At 46.9% G+C, this 20,867-nt stretch overlaps 1 protein-coding gene across 1 annotated transcript in view; it reads right to left on the bottom strand.

The window, feature by feature from the left end:
* Positions 1-20,867, bottom strand: part of LOC307083803 (receptor-type tyrosine-protein phosphatase gamma-like) — a 93,303-nt gene that overhangs the window by 2,166 nt on the left and 70,270 nt on the right. Inside the window, exons 13-28 of the mRNA XM_079747791.1 lie at positions 19,357-19,495; positions 15,318-15,409; positions 12,963-13,054; positions 12,052-12,148; positions 11,804-11,886; positions 11,143-11,277; positions 10,583-10,717; positions 7,966-8,138; positions 6,446-6,581; positions 6,027-6,173; positions 5,154-5,247; positions 4,151-4,227; positions 3,329-3,457; positions 2,785-2,931; positions 1,782-1,924; positions 28-163 (exon numbers count right to left, since the gene is read on the bottom strand). Of these exons, the coding sequence (XP_079603917.1) occupies positions 28-163; positions 1,782-1,924; positions 2,785-2,931; positions 3,329-3,457; positions 4,151-4,227; positions 5,154-5,247; positions 6,027-6,173; positions 6,446-6,581; positions 7,966-8,138; positions 10,583-10,717; positions 11,143-11,277; positions 11,804-11,886; positions 12,052-12,148; positions 12,963-13,054; positions 15,318-15,409; positions 19,357-19,495 (1,955 nt within the window). The remainder of the gene's footprint in view (positions 1-27; positions 164-1,781; positions 1,925-2,784; positions 2,932-3,328; positions 3,458-4,150; positions 4,228-5,153; positions 5,248-6,026; positions 6,174-6,445; positions 6,582-7,965; positions 8,139-10,582; positions 10,718-11,142; positions 11,278-11,803; positions 11,887-12,051; positions 12,149-12,962; positions 13,055-15,317; positions 15,410-19,356; positions 19,496-20,867) is intronic.

The raw sequence follows: 20,867 nt of genomic DNA, 5'->3' as shown, positions 1-20,867 counted from the left end.
ATTGCATTTGAAGTATGAAGTACTGACGATGTCGGTGAACACCCCGGGTCTCATGAGGTTGATCATCTTGGCCACCTGGTAGACGTCCACGGCGCCCTCGCTCTCCAGCTGCTGAGAGAGGGTGATCAGGGCGCACATAGTCCCGGCATTCACCGCGCCATACCTGCGGGAGGAGGGGGATCCAATTCAGTAATGCACATCCTAAAAGGTCAGCTCTCGTCCTGATGCAGCCAGAGACGAGCCTCTTGGATTCAGTCAGGGCTGACTGCATCCAAGACGCTTGTCTCTGGCTGCATCAGTAGGAGAGCCGATGACTCGGTGATATCATTATCCTGGGGGCAGCGGGGGAGGGGGGGTTCTCGCTGTCCTTGGCCGAGCGCGACAACTGATGACTAGGCAGCAGAAGGCCAGGTTTGAGGATTTTTTTTTTGCTTGCTTTATTTTTTACATTAACCTCAACATCACCAAGGAGTCATGGTGAGTGGAACTTTGTATGCGTCTATAAGGTAATCCTTGGATATTCATAAGTATGTTAATTAGGGATGCACCGATTGTGAAATTCTGGGCCGATACCGATGTTTAAAATAACAATTTGGCCGATGGCCGATGCGATACCGATGTTTATTTGTTGTTTTTATTTATTCCCACTTTTGTGCCAGGGAAACAAACCCTAACCTCCCACGCAAGCACGCACGCAGACACGCACCTCGTATACACGCACACACAATGACCCAGGGAGAGGCTTTTATGATTTGTATGAAATCAATCTGTATATTTTAACAACCGCGCCATCAACATTCAACATCAAAATTATTTCAATTTGGGCTTAGGCAGATAGGCCTACATGCGCCGAAAACAGGTCAATAAAAACAATTTTTATTTTACTGAACACAGCCTGCATGACAGTGAACTAGACACGTCTTTAGCATATGGAAACTATGGCCAAAAAAATAACTTCACACGGTGTGTCTTTTTACAATTTATTTGTTACCAGCATTCGTAGTGTTGAGCAGCTGAGAAATAGTCTGCCAAAGACGTTGACGTCGCTTAGCAACCGAGGACGCTTGCGGAGTGAAACGACAGAAAAAAAAAGTGCATGTGTGGTTTGTTTACAAATAAAAGTGAAAGAAAATGTGTGGGAGTATTTCAATGTCTCGGAGAAAGATCAGCGATATGCAGTTTGTAAGACATGTTTCAGTGACATTTCAAGAGGAGGAAGCATTAAACATGTAAACATCGGCCACTGCCATCGGTGAATGTCATCTTATTTTCCGATAGGCAGATGGCAGTCAACAACGCGAATATTGGCCGTTACTGATGTTCGTCCGATACATTGGTGCATCCCTAATGTTAATCATTACTTAATAGTCCTGATGTATAAAGGCATAGAATGGAAAGATTATCCTTTAACCATGATTTCTGGTTAGAGAAGATTCAGCTCTTCACAGAGGTGTCATCTTTGGATGAGTTAAACGTCCTGTAAACATACTCATCGGGAACTATGTTGTCCTGTAAACGTACACATCGTGAACTATGGTGTCCTGTCAACGTACTCATCGTGAACTATGTTGTCCTGTAAACCTACTCATGGTGAACTATGGTGTCCTGTCAACGTACTCATGGTGAACTATGGTGTCCTGTAAACATACTCATGGTGAACTACGGTGGGCCTGCTTGGCTCCTGTAAACGTACTCATGGTGAACTACTGTAAACATACTCATGGTGAACTATGGTGTCCTGTAAACGTACTCATCGTGCACTATGGTTCCTGTAAACATACTCATCGTGCACTATAGTGGGCCCGTCCCGGGTCATGGCCTCCTCCTTGATGACGTTGATGAGCTCGAAGGTGCTGCTGAGGGGGGCATCCGGGTGGGGCCACTTGGGGCACTGGAAATGTCTCACCTCCAGCACGTAGTCATCCTGCCAGGGTGAGGAGGGAGAGAAGAGAGACGGGTGTTAAAGCCATGCAGACAGCATCCGGAACGGTAGAGATCCACATCAGTATTTCATTCAATCGATCAAAGCATCTGTATATTGATATCCACATCTGAACAAGACACACAGTTAGGACAAGGTTAAGACACATGTTTAAGACCACAGTTAAGACACACAGTAAACACGCACAGTTAAGACACACAGTTAAGCCCAGGTTAAGACACACACAGGCACGCAGGCACGCACGCACGGACATGCACGCACACACACACACACACACACACACACACACCCTTAGACACATCCTCTGCCGCTGCTGCACCTCAGCTTTGACCTCCTTGAAGCCTCTGAATGTTGTATGCTATGATGATGTATAATGCATGCAGCGGCTATGTCCAAGTCCGTCTCTAGCCAGAACTGCATATCAAAATGGAGAACCAGAAGTATATGCTATGTGTGTGTGTGTGTGTGTGTGTGTGTGTGTGTGTGCGGGGGTAGGGGGTATGCAGTAAATGGTCCACCATAAGTTTAACTTTCACCGAACTACAAACACAAATGTACAGGTACACAGTACACACACACACACACACACACACAAAAATACACAAATACACATCTTCACCTACAGAGAGACACTTAAGTATAAACTGCAAATTGCTTCGCAAGGAGTTCGCTTTTATTTCGGGGGGGTGAGTGTGTGAGGGAGTTTGTGTGTGACTGCGTGCGTGTGTGCGACTGCGTACGTGTGCGACTGTGAACCTGTGTGACTGCCTGCGTGTGTGAGTGAACTACAATCACGTGTGTGTGTGTGTGTGTGTGTGAGTGTATGTGTGTGTTAATGTCACCTGAGTGGCCTCTAGGATGAAATCGTGAATGATGATCTGCTCCTCGTTGGAGAGGCACAGTCTGTCTTTGCTAATGAGCGTGACAGTGAAGGCCAGGCAGTTCATGGCCTCTTCTCGACTTGGCCAGTAAACAAATTCATCCTCCGCCTGCGAGGAAACACAGCGTGCGCACAATTCAGCAAGTTAGAACCACATTTTTTTTGTTAACCGTTAAGACCTTTGCTAGGTTACGGAAAAAACAACAACATTTTCCTCTAACGATGACCCCAAGTCTGCTTTCACCGCCCTTTGAAAAAACAATGCACTTGTTTTGTTGTTGCACATTTCAACTGAAAACCAAACTTCTTTTTCCACTGCTGCCATCGGTTTTGTTTCAAAAGTTCTCACTGTTTATAGAAAAAAACCTGTCCTCCACCAACCACATTCCCTTGCAGAAGGAGTTCAGTTCAGTGTGGCGTTAACACAATTCAAAGCAAATACTAAACCGACAGGTGTGGCCGCAATGGTGAGTGAGACACAAGTCCTTGTGGTCCTCAGTACCCACCAGGCCCTGGTTGTCAGGCAGCATGACGATTATCTGGGCGTTGTGATCCCAGATCATGCGCCAGAAGTCTGTGGTGGTGTGGGGCAAGGGGTGCTGGGTCACGATGAACTCGTTGCTCCTGTAGTAACCCTGGGGGTGCAAGAGGTCACGGGTCAGCATCTAATCCCCACACCCATCGCTCATAATGATCAATGGTTATCAGATACCGATCGCTCAAGATGATCAATGGTTATCAGATATCCATTACTGATAATAATCAATGATTATCAGATACCGATTGCTCATGATAATCAAGGATTATTGGATACCGATCGCTCATGATAATCATTGAACACCAGAAACCGATTGCTCATGATAATCAATAACCATCAGATAGCGATCGCTCATGATAATCAATGATTATCAGATACCAATCCCTCGGGATAATCACTATCAGACACTAATGGCTCATGACAATCACTGACTATCTTATACACATGGATCATGATAATGGTTGCCCGCCTTTGCTCTCGTTATATTAAGTCATTGCTATCGACTCAACCAACACATGGAGAACAGGCACTGTCTGTACGTGTTAAAGACAACGCTTTTGTTGTCTTTAACACGTTGTTCCTCTCTACAGCTATTACCCAATCTAGTGCATTAATCGCACGCGCACAGAAAAAGCTAAATTGTTATTGAAAATGTTTCAGTGCCGCTTAAACTCTGCACCACTATAACATGTTGGTTTCAGACAAAGCAGGGGAGAGCGGCGCGGCCAGTGGATTAAAAGAGGCAGTAAGGGAAAACAAACAGGGCAGGACTGAGCTGCTCATACTGTACCATCATGTAGGACGCGTTAATGTAATCCGTTCCCTTCATGCCAGGAAGAGGAGAGAGCCCCACTCTGGCACGCTCCGCTAATGGGGGAGAGGGAGGGGGAGGGGGCGAGAGAGAGCGAGAGAGAGAGAGAGAGAGAGGGAGAGAGAGAGAAAGAGAGAGAGAGAGAGAGGGGGGGAGAGAGTGAGAGAGGGAGAGGGGGGGAGAGAGCGAGAGAGAGAGGGGGAGAGAGAGAGAGAGAGAGGGGGGGGGGGAGAGAGCGAGAGAGGGAGAGGGGGAGAGAGAGCGAGAGAGAGAGAGGGCAAGACAGAGAGAGACACAGAGACAGAGACACAGAGAGAGAGAGAGAGAGAGAGAGAGAGAGAGAGAGAGAGAGAGAGAGAGAGAGAGAGAGAGAGAGAGAGAGAGAGAGAATAAAGCAGGGTTTTTGAGATTCAGCTCTGCCATATATTTGAATGGCTAATAATTCACACAGTCATTATCCTGTGTTTCTGTCGCTATGGCAACACATTTGCTCTCAGGCTAAAGACGACGCATTGAATCTGAAAAATATACATATACTGCTGATGAATATACAGAAACACACGCACAGATTATATATATATATATATACGTGTGTGTATTAATATATATCTTACGTCCTATATATCCTATATTTGTATTGACATCCAGTATATCATATATGTATAGGATACATAGCACATCACATCATTATATATCCTATATATGTATTAATATATAAAGGACATGAGGGCCTATATATCCAATATGTGCATTAAAATAGATATTAATACACACATACTGTATATTTATATATATATATATATATATATATATATATATATATATATATATATATATCTCAATACACATATAGGAGATATAGGACATGACCTCCTATGTATCCTATATGTGCTGCTGGGTCTTCTGCGTTAACGATGACGACCGAGCGGGAGCCGAGAATAGGAGAAGGACGCTGGGAACGGAGGTGGAGGGCTCTACTCACAGGGAACCACAGAGGAGTTGCGGTTCTTCTCCTTGTTGCATTCCTTCTGCGCACTGAAGCACTCCACAAACCTCATGTTGCAGTGGGACAACAGCTGGAGGGGGGCGGGAGAACATCAGAGGGGAGGGAGGGGGTTGTCATGTGAAACTTGGTTATAAAACAGGAAGCCATGTGGATTGTGGTAACACCGTGTAGGGCTTGCGCGCTATTCAACGTTCCCAACTGTTGTTGTCATGCCTGGAATCTCTTTCTTAAGGCCCGAGGTGGGTGCTTTGAATAGGCCCTCTGAGAGGAAGTGATATATTCTCCAATTTACAAATTCTCAAGACCTCAACGTCAAAACTCTTATTATCTGGGAGTCCAATTAGTTTGTTGCCCCAATGCTTGAAAAAAAGAAGAAAAAAAAGATAAATCATAAAAAAAGCTTGAAGTCTCATGAAACATGCAGCATTCTTCAGAAACACGCTGGCATGTTATTACAGCCCACATCAAAGGACTCTCCTGTGGTTACATGCCCCCTAAGGGTTCCCTGCAGGCCAACGCGCTAGCCCTGCTCCGCTAGCTAGCCGCGGTGCTAGCACGCCTTCTCCCGGGTCTGCAGCGAGAAGCATCAATCACAGCTGGCAGCTGATGAGCTGTACTAACAGGGCCTTGGGTGAGAGTGTGCGTATGTGCGCACATGTGTACGTCTGTGTGTGTGTATATATATATGTGTGTGTGTGTGTGTGTGTGTGTGTGTGTGTATGTAAATGTGTGTATGTGTGTGTGTATTTGTGAGAGAGTGAGTGAATATATATATGTGTGTGTGTCTGTATGTGTTTGTGTATGTGCGTGTGTGTGTGTTTACGTTTACGTGTGTGTGCGGGGACTCACTCTGAACTGCTTCTCCAGGCACGTGCGCCCGGTGGCCCCTGGCTTCAGGATGCCGTTGACGTAGGCGTGTAGCTGGCAGGCGGGGACCTCCGTCTCCTTGATGAGGATGGCCTCCATCAGGGCGTCGTGGATGAAGACGTACTGCTCCTAATCGCCCCGAGAAACCGCGGGAGAGAGAGGCCGATCAGACGCCACGAACGGTGGGAAGAAAAAAAAACAAGGAAAACAGACACCGCTTATAACACCGAGGGGGCCCAATCGAGTGTGTGTGTGTGTGTGTGTGTATTTGTGTGTGTACGTGTATGTTTATGTGTGCATGTTTGTGTATGTGTGAGAGAGTGAGTGAGTGTAGATATTCAAGTTGTGTTCATTGGCTCATTAGTGATAAGAGCCGTGACACTGCCGGGAGCTAGGCATACCTCCGTTTGGACTAGGTAATTGCGTTGTGTTCGGATGTGTTTGAGGAACCCCAGGACGTTGACTGTGCTCTTGTCCTTGATCTGCTGAAGCATGCTGTCGATGACGATGTAGGTGCCAGTCCGCCCGACACCGGCGCTAGAAACCAACAGGACACAAAACCCATCGTCACAGAGAGCCAACCCATAGAGGGAGCTGTGAGCCAGGATAACTAGCAATGGTGTTTACATGGAGGGAGAGGAAGAGGAAGGAGGAGGGAGAGGGAGAGGGAGGGGGGAGGGAGGCAGGGGAAGAGAGAGTGAGAGGGGGAGGGAGAATTGGAGAGGGAGGGAGAGGGAGAGGGGGAGAGAGAAGGAGAGGGGGAGGGAGAGTTGGAGAGGGAGGGAGAGGGGGAGAGAGAAGGAGAGGGGGAGGGAGAATTGGAGAGGGAGGGAGAGGTAGAGGGGGAGAGAGAAGGAGAGGGGGAGGGAGAGTTGGAGAGGGAGAGGGGGAGAGAGAAGGAGAGGGGGAGGGAGAGTTGGAGAGGGAGAGGGGGAGAGAGAAGGAGAGGGGGAGGGAGAGCGAGAGTTTGAGAGGGGGAGGGAGAGGGGAGGGAGAGAGAGAGGAGAAGAGGAGAGGGACATAACAGCGAAGTGCGTCAATCCAACACACTCAGGACACACTCACACGCACTCAAAACTGGCTGGAATTGCGAGGAGAACTAATGTGTGAGATGGAAGTGTTGAACACGGTGCAGAAGGAAGTGTAGTGAAAATAGGTGTGTAGGTCACACATGTCAGAACTACAATACGAACTGTGTGACCAGACATGTTACGAACGGCGTAACCAACAACGTCACGAACAATGTTAACGAACAACATTATTAACGGTGTAACAACTGGTGTAACAGACGCCCTGACAGACAGTAACGAAGGACGCTACGGACAACGTTACCAAGGCTGCTATAAACCACGTAGCGACCCATGTAACGGACGATGTAACAAAAAAGACGTGCGCACGAGAAGTGAGTCCGAGGCGGGGCTGTTCCCACGCCGAGAGGCCTGGGCAAAGTCGATCAACAAGAAAGCGCTGGGAGGATTTCTATGTGCCGGATACGGCAGATAATATAAAATTTAAGCTGAACTTCCACCTTGAAATGTTGTGTGTCTACTCTTCTAACCAGAAGTGATAAAAAAATATATTAAATAAATCCGTTTTTTTCCCCCCCATTGTGAATGCGCCAGGTGTGAGTAGGGCTGCTAAATAATGGAAAAAATAACAATCATTATTTTGGTCAATATTGAAATCACGGTTATTCAGTTGAAGTTTGAAAACATGACGCATTTATTCAGCATTTCTCTCCAAGAAAAACCTTTGTAACTTGAACCTTGAAATTTGCCCTTAAAAAAATATGACATGTTTAAATAGAAAATGTTCAAATCGAAAGTAATGTTTTGAACATTTATTCGAGTTTGATGAAATCGTGATTAAAATTTCGATAAATCGCACATCCCTAGGCGTGAGGCTCTGCAGGGGCCCCTACCTGCAGTGCACCAGCACGGGGCCCATGTCCCGGGTGCGGGCGGCCGAGGAGCGGTGGATGAAGGTGAGGACGGGCAGGGTGTACTCCGGGACCCCCATGTCGGGCCACTGGGTGTAGTGGTACTGGACCACCGTGCGCTCGTTCAGCCTGCCCTTCGGGTTTCCCTTCTGCCCCTGCAACCCAAAAAGAAAAATTAAAAAAAAATTAATTTGTTCGCCTGCTGCAACATTCTGTTCGCCAGAGAGGGATAATTTTAGTCATTTTTAAATTATTTAATTTGTCTTCAGTGTGTATTGGCCAATCTGATTTGTCTTGACACGATTGCGATTCAGCCTACGCATAGCATGCACGCAAACTCACAGCCAGACACAAGAACTCCTTCTGATTCAAGAGCAGCTTTTCCTTTAATGACATAGAAAAGAAAGATTAGAAAGAAAATAAAACTGAAACCTATTTTTTACAAACTTCCATATTGTGTTGTAATGCTGCATTGATTATTGCATTGCTCATAGAAAGTCATATTTGTGACAAAAGCTTTCTCTCTAATAAAATATTAGATAAGTTAATTCATCTGTTGGTGTCTTTAACGATCATCACAAAAGTAGGAAGTGATTAGCAAACTCTGAGTAGCAAACTCAGATGTATATGTATATTTTTGAAAATCACGCATGGAAATGTACATTCAAAAATTTGTTGCATTGAGATGCATCGATAATCGCTTTAGAATCGAATCGTTGACCTCATAATTGGAATCGAATCGTGAGGTGCCAAGAGATTCCCAGCCCTAGTATTTACAGTCTCATCCATACATAAGGTGGTAGGGATGAAAGACAGGGTCGCTGTGGGTCAGGGGGGGACGGGCGGAAGGGAGAGGTTAGAGTTAGTGATGGGCTTGTGGACATTGGGAAGTCAAACTCTTTGTGGTGCTCTTTGGCTTGGACTCTGACACAATTAGGGATGGGCATAATTAATCGATGCTCGATAATTGATCGTTAAGAAATGCGTCGATCAATTTATATTGTTATCGATCAAAAGGACGTTGTGTTGCATACTGTGAGTCTTGAAGCATTTAATTGAATATCACTATGTGGGAGAAATACCACCCTGCCGACTGGTGGAAAGTGAATTGAAGACGGTTCCCCAGGCTGTCAAAGTTAGCGCGACAATACCTCTGCATCCCCGCAACTTCGGTCCCGTCAGAGCGGGTGTTTTCTGCTGCTGGACTGACAGTTACAAGGCTGCGTTCGCGTCTGACCCCCGAGCATGTTAACATGCTTATATTCCTAAACAAAAATATGTAGGCTGGAGTTACTGTAAACTATGAGACAGTAGGGACAGTCACCACCGTATGTGAGTCGCTCTTTTTTTTTCTAAATGTGTTGTCTCTCGCTCCGCTATTCTTTCGGCTTGGTGCCTCTTGGAGTCGTTACATTTTGCCAAAACTGTGATATTTTAGCAACAAGTTCAGCCTTGTATATGTTCAATAAGGTATTGCTTTAAGATAGACTAGTTCATGCAATTGTTGGTAAACGGGTGCTCATCTTTTTGTTGCGAGCCTTTTCCGCGCGCCGGCTGCAGCCTATAGGCATTATATGTCGGCCTTTTCCCCCCCTTTTTTTCAAAACAGTTATACAGTTTAATGCCCACGTTTAGCCTACTGCCTTTGTTTGATTATTGTTGTCCGATAAGTTGGCTACTTATTGTAATTGGAATAGGGTACAGATTTAGTCTTGTTGAATCGTATCCAAACCTTTAAGAGCGACTGTAGGCGCATTGTTCGGACTTTACGAGCGCCGCATAGGCCTATAACCTATAATGCCTGTATTTATTATTTCAAAACTGTTAAACAGTTGTAGGTCTTCAAGTTAACTATATTGTATTAATGTTGGCCCATACATTATTGTTGGAATAAAGATTTCATTGATAAAAACATGCTGCATTTTGTATTTTCTACCAACGGGAATTTCAATAGAAAAAAGTTAATGATTAATCGATAATTGATCGATAACTCTAGCGATGCTCGATCAAGGAAATTTCTTCAAATGCCCATCCCTAGACACAATAGACCTGTGATTCTCAAACGGGGCCTAGGGGTACATTGGGGTACTGCATAAAAATGTAATCAAAATCTAAATATTCAATTCTGAAAGCTAGGCAAAAGAAAATGTTCAAGTGTTTGAAACTTGAATCTGTGAAAAAGAAAGCGCATCCAGAAACGCACATCAGTTTCAGGAGGAATATATTTTAATGGGATTCACCTCTACATGCTCTGAGCCTCCCCTGGCATTGTGCCTCTTTGGTGTTTAGAAATTAGCCAACAATTTCAAGAAGCAGAGGCCCATGTTTCTCACTAAATGGTGAGTTTTTTTCACCTTTTCCATGTTCATGTTTTCATTATTATGTTAATTGTATAATCTTTCTCCCAAAAAGGTTTTGTGCCGGTGTAGGAGATACTCCGTTGAAATTATATATCAGAGGGTTTGAGAACTGCGGCCGGTGGTTACAGCGGTTTCTGTCTCCAGGATTTGGGACGTCGGTCCCAACCCCTGGATGCCCTCAAAGAGAACCCGAGGACTGGAGGGCAGAGGCTTCTGCTGGGGGCCACAGTCACTCCTACCTTCTTGACTTTGGTGTTCCGGATGAGGAAGCGGCGCAGCGTGTAGCAGGCGTGCACCTTGGAGCTCTTCAGTGTCACCACGATGTTGCCATACTGCTCACTGTTCTCGCTGGGCCAGTACTGGTCACATTTCCTCTGGGGAAAGGTCATATCCAGACAGGGTTTCAAAACACCGCACCACCGAAGCATTCTTGTTTAATTGTTTTGTCATTTGGCAGAGGCCTTCACGCACAGGGACTTTGAGTGAGATGAGGGGTATGTAAGAGTGGTGGGATTGAACACAGATTCCGCATTCATATGGCATCCTTGAGCAAGATGCATCACCTGCCCATTAATGACCATTTTCCATGAATAAAATCCTCTGCTGGTCGACAGAATCGTAATAGTAGCATTAAGGAGCAGGTAGGGGTTGGAGGCATCTCCGACAGGTTAGGCTGCGGTCATTGAGGACGGAACCCGGTACCTATCAGCTTGGGGTTCCAACACCCTGTAGCCACTGACACAAGCCTGCCCATCACATCGTCCCTCCCTATATAACCAGGCCCCCTGTGTCCACCTACCCTGCCTTTCTCCACCAGGTTGGTAATCATGATGATGACACCGCTGTTCTGCTCCCACACCATGCGCCAGAAGTCCTCAAAGGTGGACTTCAGGGGACCTTGGGCCGCGATGTAGGCTTTGGGTTTATTGTAGCCCTGAAGACAAGAGAGAGGAGAAGCAGGGGAGAATGTGAGATGGCCCGGTTGTGAATGAGATGTGAGGGGCGATCAATGCAATACTAATTAGCGGCATCCTACTCTCTATTGATAAAGGAGTGAGCCCTGAGTGATGCTATAATGAAGGGTGCGCTGCGAAATTCATTTATTTTAAATCATATTTGCTCATTCGTTTAGACATCGCCTATAAAGCACGAAAATTATGTGACCTTGATTGTGGAAAATGAAAAACAATGTCCCTCTCTCCCTCGCTCTCTTTTTAATGATTCCGCCGCCTGAGTGGAAATTCCCGGCAGAATTCCGGCCGTGCTCAGCGTTAACATTCGGGTTTCAATGGAACTGAAACCCAGCATTAATATCAGTATTTTTACGCGATTAACATACAGTGGCGGAAAACGCACAGAGTGAACTACCAGACCAGAACCAGACAGGGGAAAATATAGGTAAAAAGAAACGAAAAGTTGACTTCAAAATAGGCCAACATAGATCACAAAGCACGACTTACGTCCACAAAGTTGGCGTTGATGTAATCACTGTGTTTGGCGTCTTTGCCTGCCAGCGCTCGTAATTTCACCCGGCTGTGGTCATCTAGGGAAAGGAATGAGACCCCGACATGTTATTTGTAAGCTCTCTCCCTCCTCCTCCTCCTCCTCCTCCTCCTCCATCTCCTCCTCCAAACGTGGCTATCAATTCTGAGGCGCTGTGTGCCACAGTAAGGAGGCTTGTGTTCGGCGCGGCGTTAGCGGGACTCACAGGCCATGATGTTGATGTATCGGTTCTTGTGCTTGTTGTCGGAGTGATTGGAATGTTCTGCCGTGATTTTCAGGTCCGCCGTGCAGCGCTGGACCTCCTGGGGAGGGAGACGGCCAGGGCGGGGAAAACAAATACACAAACGCACAAAACGACAACACAAACACGTACAAGGTCAGCGATGCGTAGCAAGGTGGGGGGGGGGGGCGCATGATTGTGTTGTTCATAGAAAAAAAGAAAATCACTGAATAAAACGACTCGATAATAAATGTTTGTAAAATAAAATGATTATTTTTTCGTTCAACTTATGAAAATATACATCAGGGAAATGTTTGTTAGGAGTTGTTTCGTGAAGATTGGCCAACCAGAGCATACTCCCATAGTGGGGGAGGGGGGAGGCCTTCAATAATTTCTTCACATAATAATGATAATGGAGCATTTGAACGAGAGATACTATTCAAAATAACAATACTTAAAGCAGATGTCCCTGGTGGACACGTCCTCTAATTAGAGACAAGGCCTCAGGTACAAAAACTGTTTGCCCGCGCCTTCATTGTGGCGACGCGGAAATGTGCTCCTGAACTCGCCCATTCAACCCCGCCACCAACTCCACCCCGTTTAATTAACCTCCGTCTATCCCAATTTACTCTGTCCGACCTTTGCGTCTCTCTCCCTCCCTTATCCATCTGTTCGCCAAAATCCACGCGCAAACTCACAAACAGGACATTACACCACATGAGCGCCTAAACCCAGACCTCATTTGCAGAGTAGTTACGGAGGACATGCACTGAATCAAAGCGTTGACGTTGGCCATCGCTAGCCAAAAACCAAACACAATGACGCATGTCCCCAGTGACACGATAGCTTTTTTAATGCTAATCAAGCAACGTAGGGAGGGGCGGTTTCAACTGTACCTCAAACTGTTGGGCGAAGCCCTGCAGGTTGTTAGAGTAGAGCTCCATGATGTGTTTCACAAACTGCTTTACTGGGATGGCATCCATGTCATCTGTGGTAGGAAACACATCAGCATTAGCATATACACATTAGCATTATACTAGCAGTGGTCATTTGCTGTGTGAGCATGCACACAACAAATGTGTGTGTGTGTGTGTGTGTGTGTGTGTGTGTGTGTGTGTGTGTGTGTGTGTGTGTGTGTGTGTGTGTGTGTGTGTGTGTGTGTGTGTGTGTGTGTGATGTATATCTTCTACAAAGCTACAAGGTCTGTTGACATCCACGGCGTGTGTGGAGAATACAGAGAGAAAAGGAACCAGGATGTCATTTGTTAGATTTCCCATTTTTCCCATTTGACCAGAGGGCAAATATAATGCAAGGTCTGAAACCAGATAACTCACTGGCTCTGCACCAGCCTCAAGTTCAGGTGAAAATCAACACATCACAGCACAACATAACATAACTCTCAAAAGAAATAGCCCCAAAAATAGGGCGGAAAAAGACATAACACGATATACATAACACAGAGAAACTAAGACACACATAGTTCTCCCACCTTCCCCTGCTAGCGCAGAGCGAGGCTGACGTTGACCGTGATAAACTCCCCAGACAGAAGGCTTCATTTTACATTTCAAGCATTTCCTAAAGTGAGCGAACGCGCGTGTGTTTGGTGACATCATGAGACCTCAACAACACACGGCTAAACGGCGCCGGTCACACCCTGACAACGGCAGACAAAAGGCTCAGCTGCCATCACTACCATCACCAGGGAGACCAGTTTATTACTGGCCAACGACTAATACTCCATTACAGCTGGGGCCAAGAGGGCCCGCGCACGCCTGACTGGGTAACACAGCAGAGGTGGCCGGGAGACATTTTTATTTTTTTTATCATTACCTGTTCATTTATCAAAACGTATTTCCCTTCGCCTGTCTGGCTTTGTGGCGCGAGACAGGTCCGTCCGGCTAATCAGCAGAGTTCATTAAAATGGAAATGTGATGTTTGACAGAGCAATTGAAAAAAAAAATAAAAGATATGAACTAAAGCTGCCAAGGGCAGGGTCCAGGGTGGTGCGGCTGGTGAAACAGATGGGCGCGGAGGGGCTGATTTGCATACGGACGCTGCATCACGCACGTGTGTGTGTGTGTGTGAGCTTGTACACAGCCACTGTAAAAGCTGTGGACGGCGGGAGAAGACACCGACAAACACACACACGCTCGCACACAGACACAGAGACACACACACCGACACACAGGCCGACACACACACACAGCGACACACAGACAGCGACACACACACAGCGACATACACACACACACACACACACACACAGTGACACACACACCGACACACGCCACGCCAAATAGAGAATGACCTCAGAGACTACTCGGGTCGTTTCACTTTTAGAACTTCTTAAATGTCGAAGTGGCCGGAGAAATGATGCAATTTATAACCCATTGAAAAGATCTCCATTCCATTAAGCCAAGTCCTGTTAACATTTACCTTTCCTTATCTGTCTTTATAGACGTTCCCCGGCTGCGGTCCTCAGAGCGTTGTGTGAGGTTGGAGGAGGGGGGGGGTTGGACACCCAGAAACAAGAAGAACAAGAAATGCGAGGTGGGGGTGGGGGGGGATGACTCGGCGAAAGAAGAGCGCTAGAACTGAACGTCCACGAGACAGACGCGCAGTAAAAAGCCCAACAGTAGGAGAGTCGATATTGTCAGCAGCTGTACTCTTTAAATAAGGAATCAGTGCCATGAAATGGGTCACAGCCAGAGTCCCTGTGAGTCTAATGGCTCCGCGGAGCTTTAATATTGACTAGCTGCCGCCGCCGCCGCACTGCTACCTGGACCATTGAAACTGCCGCTCCCACAGTGGTGCTCGCAGAGTCATTTACATATAAATGAATTGAAACTGGGCAAATGAAGACATTAAGCTAACAAAGTGGTAAACGACCCCGTGAAAATGATTGATAACCCGGTGGAGGATGGGCGTAGCCAGAGGGGGTGGGAGGGGGGAGGGTTCCTATAAGGCAGCGATCGATACTGGCTACGCGGACGCCTTGTCCTACTGAATGCCTTGTAACTCAGCCCTCCCGGATGCATTTCTACTCCACTCGTTACACCCCCCTTTGCCCCTCATTGATTGACCGAGCGGCTGAATTCAGAATCAATCCAACCATGACTGTTTCTTCTTTAAGTCTGAACTTTATGACTCAGACTCCAACGACAATAATAGGCGTACCAACATTTTCAAAGTTGCAGGCAAGGGGGCGGGGGAAAAAAGTTAGCTTGTAGTGCACAAGACGCTGGGCCTACCTGGTATGGGGATGATCGGGATGTTTTCATTGGCTACGACCCGCGGAGAGCTGGTCTCCTCCACGTAGAAGTGGGCTGTCTGGAAGAACCGCCTGTAGACGCAGACGGACAGATGGACAGACAGGGGGAGGACAGATTACAGACGGGTGAGGCAGGTAACACACGGCAGTGCCGAACACACACACACAGTTCTCAAACACACATGAATCCTTGATGAAACGGCGCATTGGCGAGACGGCGTCAATTTTTTTTCCAGGTCCTGTCTGTCACCATGTTGTCCATGTCAAAATTGTTGTTGTTTCAGGGTTTTGGGGGAGGGAGAGGGTAGGGGGAGGGGGAGGGGATCATTTGCAGCGTGAGCCTCTAAACGGTGAGTGGAATTACAACCGAGGTTCGGTTCCACAGTTTTTCCTTCTAAAAGCTCAACTCCGTTCTCGCCAAAGGTAAGTGTCAATGGAGTTGAGTGGCCCATGGGAGCCGGTGTGAGCCAACACCAGCCAGGGAAAAAGATAAACAAACAGCGACAAAGAGCCAAGTGTCACACTTATCCAGAGGAATTAGCATTCCACTTCAGGGCAAAGCACTGCGAGGGAAAAAAAAACAAACAAGCAAGCCGCCACCAACTACAAAAGAAGAAAAGGCATTTTCATTATCTTGCATCAAGTAGTGAACTATGCTTGATCCACAAGATCAATCTCATGAAATCGTTTCTTTTATCTGCCGACCAACACAACATAAAGAAAGGTGCGCGCGCACGGGGTGATGACTGTGATTACTTCTGTAACTCAGAAGTAAAAGAGGCCATTGTGTCTTACCCCTACCCCCTGGATCTCTTACCCCTACCCCCTGGATCTCTTACCTCTACCCCCTGGATCTCTTACCCCTACCCCCTAAATCCTTTACCCCTACCCCGGTGTTCTCTTACCCCTACCCCCTGGATCTCTTACCCCTACCCCCTGGATATCTTACCACTACCCTCTGGATATCTTACCCCTACCCCCTGGATCTCTTACCCCTACCCCCTGGATCTCTTACCCCTACCCCCTGGATATCTTACCCCTACCCCCTGGACCTATTAACCCTACCCCCCTGGATATCTTACCCCTACCCCCTGGATCTCTTACCCCTACACCCTGGCTGTGTTAGCAACCTCCCCTGAATGTCTTCGCCCCACCCGCTTGACTTGTCACCCCCTCCCCTGAATGTCCATGCCCCAACACCTGAATGTCTTAGCCCCATTTGCTATAAGCCCCTCAACATTTTCCTTCCCAGTGGCATCCTGCAAGAATTCTGGACCAAAAGCATGCGCCCTACCTGTGCTTCATGCAGAGAAGGGTGCAGAGGTTGATCATTCTTTGTGTGCGAAAAAGAGGCCGAAAACCCCAAAGTAAACAGCATTTAGGATATTTCCCAGCGAGAGGGAGAGAGAGGTGGAGAGACAGTGAGAGAGGGAGCAGGAATGAGAGAGACCGTGTGAGCGCAGATAGCTCCTGGCCTGCGTCACAGCTGCACACTCTAATGACTCCCGTCGGGGGGGTCAGATGTGGCGTGGCTAACTAACCGGCTCTGTCACTACCTCTGCTCCACCCCCTGCATCCCCCTCCCCCCGCTACCCACAGAGGGCCGAGGAAGAATGGGCTGGAACCAACGAGGAGGTGGGCTTGGGGGGGGGGGGAATGGAAATGAGGGTGTGAGTGGGCTGCCTCGCCACGGACATCAATCCTAGAACCGGTTTTTGATGCATCTCTCTTTCGAGGAATCACTTGACTCGGGGCCTCACCGGGAGCCGGCGCGGCCAGCGTTTTTAAAACCAGCCATTTGCAGATGGCCGCCTCTTTGTTGAGCATCTGTGGGCCCCCGTGCCCCAGAGGCTTGCAGCTGCACTGCCTCGCACTGTTCTAGAAAACTAATTGTATCGCATTAAGGCAGGGAGCCGCGTAGGCTGTTGTTTGTGATGGGGGAACAAATGAGGACAACATCAACATAAATAATAATAGAAAATAAATAAAAGGATTTCTGACCGGCGTATCGCCATACCACGGACGACGTTGGAGTTCACCTGAGAGATAGCCTGCGTGATTGGGATGGCCTCTTCACACCAGGCGCTCGGACAGTTCTCGGGCAGAAGCGAAAAGAGCGAAAAAAAAGGAAAAAAAAAGAGGGTCCGAGAGATTGATTGCAGCAAAGTGCTCCAATAGCCTCCCAGTCGGCGGAGATTGACAAGACAGAGAGTGAACAGACACGAGACCAAGACAGCCAGGATGTGAGGGAGTTGATCCAGTCTTTTCATCATGGTCCAGTTCCCCCTGGGGAAGGCAGACAATGTCTGGCAACTGTCACAATCACCGTGACGCCCCCTTTCACAGCCGAGAGCTGCCTGTCCTCATTCACTCCCCGCTATATATCCTGAAACGCTACGCCACCATCACGCCTTCCGTTGACCTGTCAGCCACAGACAGCCGACAGACACTGTGTTACTGCCGAGATTACCCGATGAACGCAACCTCCGAGAGGAGCCTGTGGCGACATGCAAGCACACACGCGCACACACACACACACGCGCACACCCACCCACACGTATACTTTTTATATTATTTTTATCATCCACAACAAGAATCGGTTTCTTCAGATGGTAGAAGAACGTAACCGTAGCTGCGTTTCAACTAACCATCACACCAGGAAAGACATAACAACCAAATGTGCAACCATCCACAAAGAGCCTTCCAACAAAGACCAAGAATCTTTGTTAGGATTAACCCTCTTTCTAGTAGAATCTTAGTTAAGTCCCCCGGGCAGGAAGACCTGAAACAGCTGCACGAGGCGAGAGGGATGTGCGCGTGGACGCGGGAGGGAGAACCTTTGGGGAACTGCTTGGTCTGCTAGCTAGCCAAAGCGTGGCCAAGGCTTGGTGTGTATAATTACTGTGTGGCTGGAAATCAGCTGCGAGCGCAAGGCCACAGCTGGGGCCCCTGCCACATTTTAAGGGCCTCTAGGACTTTCCCATCACACCCAGGGGAGTGACAGGATAGGATGAATAATATTTTATCTCTTTCACCGAGGGGGGAGCCGAGTTCTATTAAAAATATTTCCTCTAAAGCTAGATGTACGTACACATCATAGTCCCTCGGAATGGTTATGTATGCATGTTTTCGCATTGCATTAAGATTTTAATTAAGTCCTTTCATTTTTTATAATGATCTCATTATGGTTAGCGGTACGTTGCCCATAATTTAAAGTTATAGCACTGTAACCGGCACGTTCTCCATTGTCTCCCCGTTCTACTGGGGACTAAGCGCTTCCCATCTGGGGATATGTGGTGAATCGTACATCACTGTAGAGTACAAGGTAGGGTCTCTTTAATAACAGACTTTCCCCTGGAAACCATCATTGAATGCAACTATACAATGAAATTCAACGTAAAATGAAAAAAGTATAGTGCGAGTGTTCACGTGGAAAAGGGGTTGTGCCGCACAGGCCACGAGTGAAGGAGAGATCTGTGTGATATAACCCCAGTCGAGCCATTTCAAAGCACTGCTTGAGGAAGAGGAATGGGCGCCGGGGGGCTAAGTTTGTGTGTGTGTGTGTTAGTATGTGTGTGTATGTTAGTATGTGTGTGTGTATGTGTGCATGTGTGTGTGTGTGTTAGTGTGTGTGTGTGTGTGTATGTGTTAGTGTTAATTTGTGTTAGTGTGTGTGTGTGTGTGTTTGTGCGTATGTTAGCATGTGTGTGTGTGTTAGTATGCTCGTGTGTGTGTTAGTATGTGTGCGTGCGTTAGTATGTGTGTGTGCGTTAGTATGTGTGTGTGTTAGTATGTGCGCGTGTGTGTTGGTTAGCATGTGTGCGTGAGTGCGTGCGTGTGTACATGCGTCTGTGTGTAGAACGTAGCGCGCCGCTGCCCTAGTTTCCTCAGCCAGGATCAAAAGAGCCCTTGTGGAACGGAAGGGATCCAGTGTACCACTTTTTTCCCTCTCTTCCCCCCCCCGTTCCTTTTTAGATGGGTTTGCACTTTTGTGTGTTAAACGCACAGGGAATTCTCACCTCCAGTAGACCAGCACCACCAGCAGCATCACCAGGCACAGCAGGGTGAGCGTGGACACCACCACCAGGGGGATGATCCACACCCCACGACCCATCCCAGGCGCGGGGCTCCGGGACAGGTTGGAGGAGTCCGTCGTCTCTGAAGAACCGTGGAGGATAAAAACACGGGTGAAAAAGCAGTTGAAACCTGTTTTATCATTTTTTGTCTTTTCGCAGGTTTCCCGTCTTCAAAGTTACTAACTCGCAAATTCAGGACTGTGTGAAGATACATGAAGGAGTTGTTTGGCAGGGGTGTAGGCGTCCAAAAGACTCAAGGTTCCCCACAGGTAGACGTTGGGGTTTCGAACACAGACCCCTTTCGGCCAAGGCTGAACGATTGAATTGAATTCAAACCAACATTGCGATGCAATCTTTTTTGCAAAACGCAAAGGCTGCAATAAAAAAAATAAAACCTTATTTATTTTTTTACATTTTTGAGCTGATTTGTTACTCTAACTGACTGGAGATCAGTAAGATTCAGATTTATTTTTCTTTAACAATTCAATAGTTAAATAAAGATGTCATAATCTCAATTCATGCATCTCCACACTTTAAACCTGGCCTAAAGGAAAGAGCAGTTTATATGTTGACTGCTTCCAATGTTGTGTTGGACATAATATATAATGATTTATTGCTTGTTGGCTGAATAATACAGAACATAAGGAACTTTAAAAAGAGAAAACGCATACTAAATCGCAATCGTAATATTGATCTAAATAATCGCAATTCGATTATTTCCGCAAATCGTTCAGCCCTACTTTCAGCTGGAAGTCAAACGCCCTCGCCACAAGACTACCCGGCCTGCATACATAGACGGACGGCAACGCCCACAGCTCACGAGGCTCAGTGATTGACGTGAAGATTACCCTCAAGGCCACGATAATGGTCAGTCACTATGACAACCATTAGCATAAAAAAGCCTACAGACAAGAGAGATTGCTAGATGGCTCCTTGGAAAAGTGTATTTTGTGACTATAGAGGGGGAATTTGGTTTTATTTGGAACATATTACCATGTTAAGAGAGAGCCGGGTCACAGCGCAGAAAGAGAAGCAGCCAAGCAGTGCAGAACTGTTTTGATTCTAGGTGAGTGGCCGTGCTGCATGGCGTCATTGGAGTTCACTTTTTTTGCCAGTATCTATTTTGTCACTTGGAGTTTGGAATTGTTGGACTCGTTGTGTTGAATAACATTAATAAGTAAAACAATAGAATGATTGACTTTATAATGATTGTTATAATGGAATCACTTTGCATACTTTGTAAACTTTCCATACACAGAGGTGGTCTTTAAATATGCAGTGCTTTACAGCAACTTGCATGCATAAATGATGTATGCGCGTGATTCAAGTCGTTTCCTCGCACCGTTCCAACGTAGCGGTGTGCGGAATCTTCTTTGATAATCACAAAATAATTGTCTTGGTTTACCTTTGGGTGCTGCAACTGAATCTCATTATTTCGACGGTTAAAGGCATTT

The sequence above is a fragment of the Pollachius pollachius genome (assembly GCF_949987615.1).
Source record: "Pollachius pollachius genome assembly, chromosome: 12".
Lineage (NCBI taxonomy): Eukaryota > Metazoa > Chordata > Actinopteri > Gadiformes > Gadidae > Pollachius > Pollachius pollachius.
Note: the sequence above shows the minus strand (reverse complement) of the source record. Positions and strands in the feature narration are given on the sequence as shown.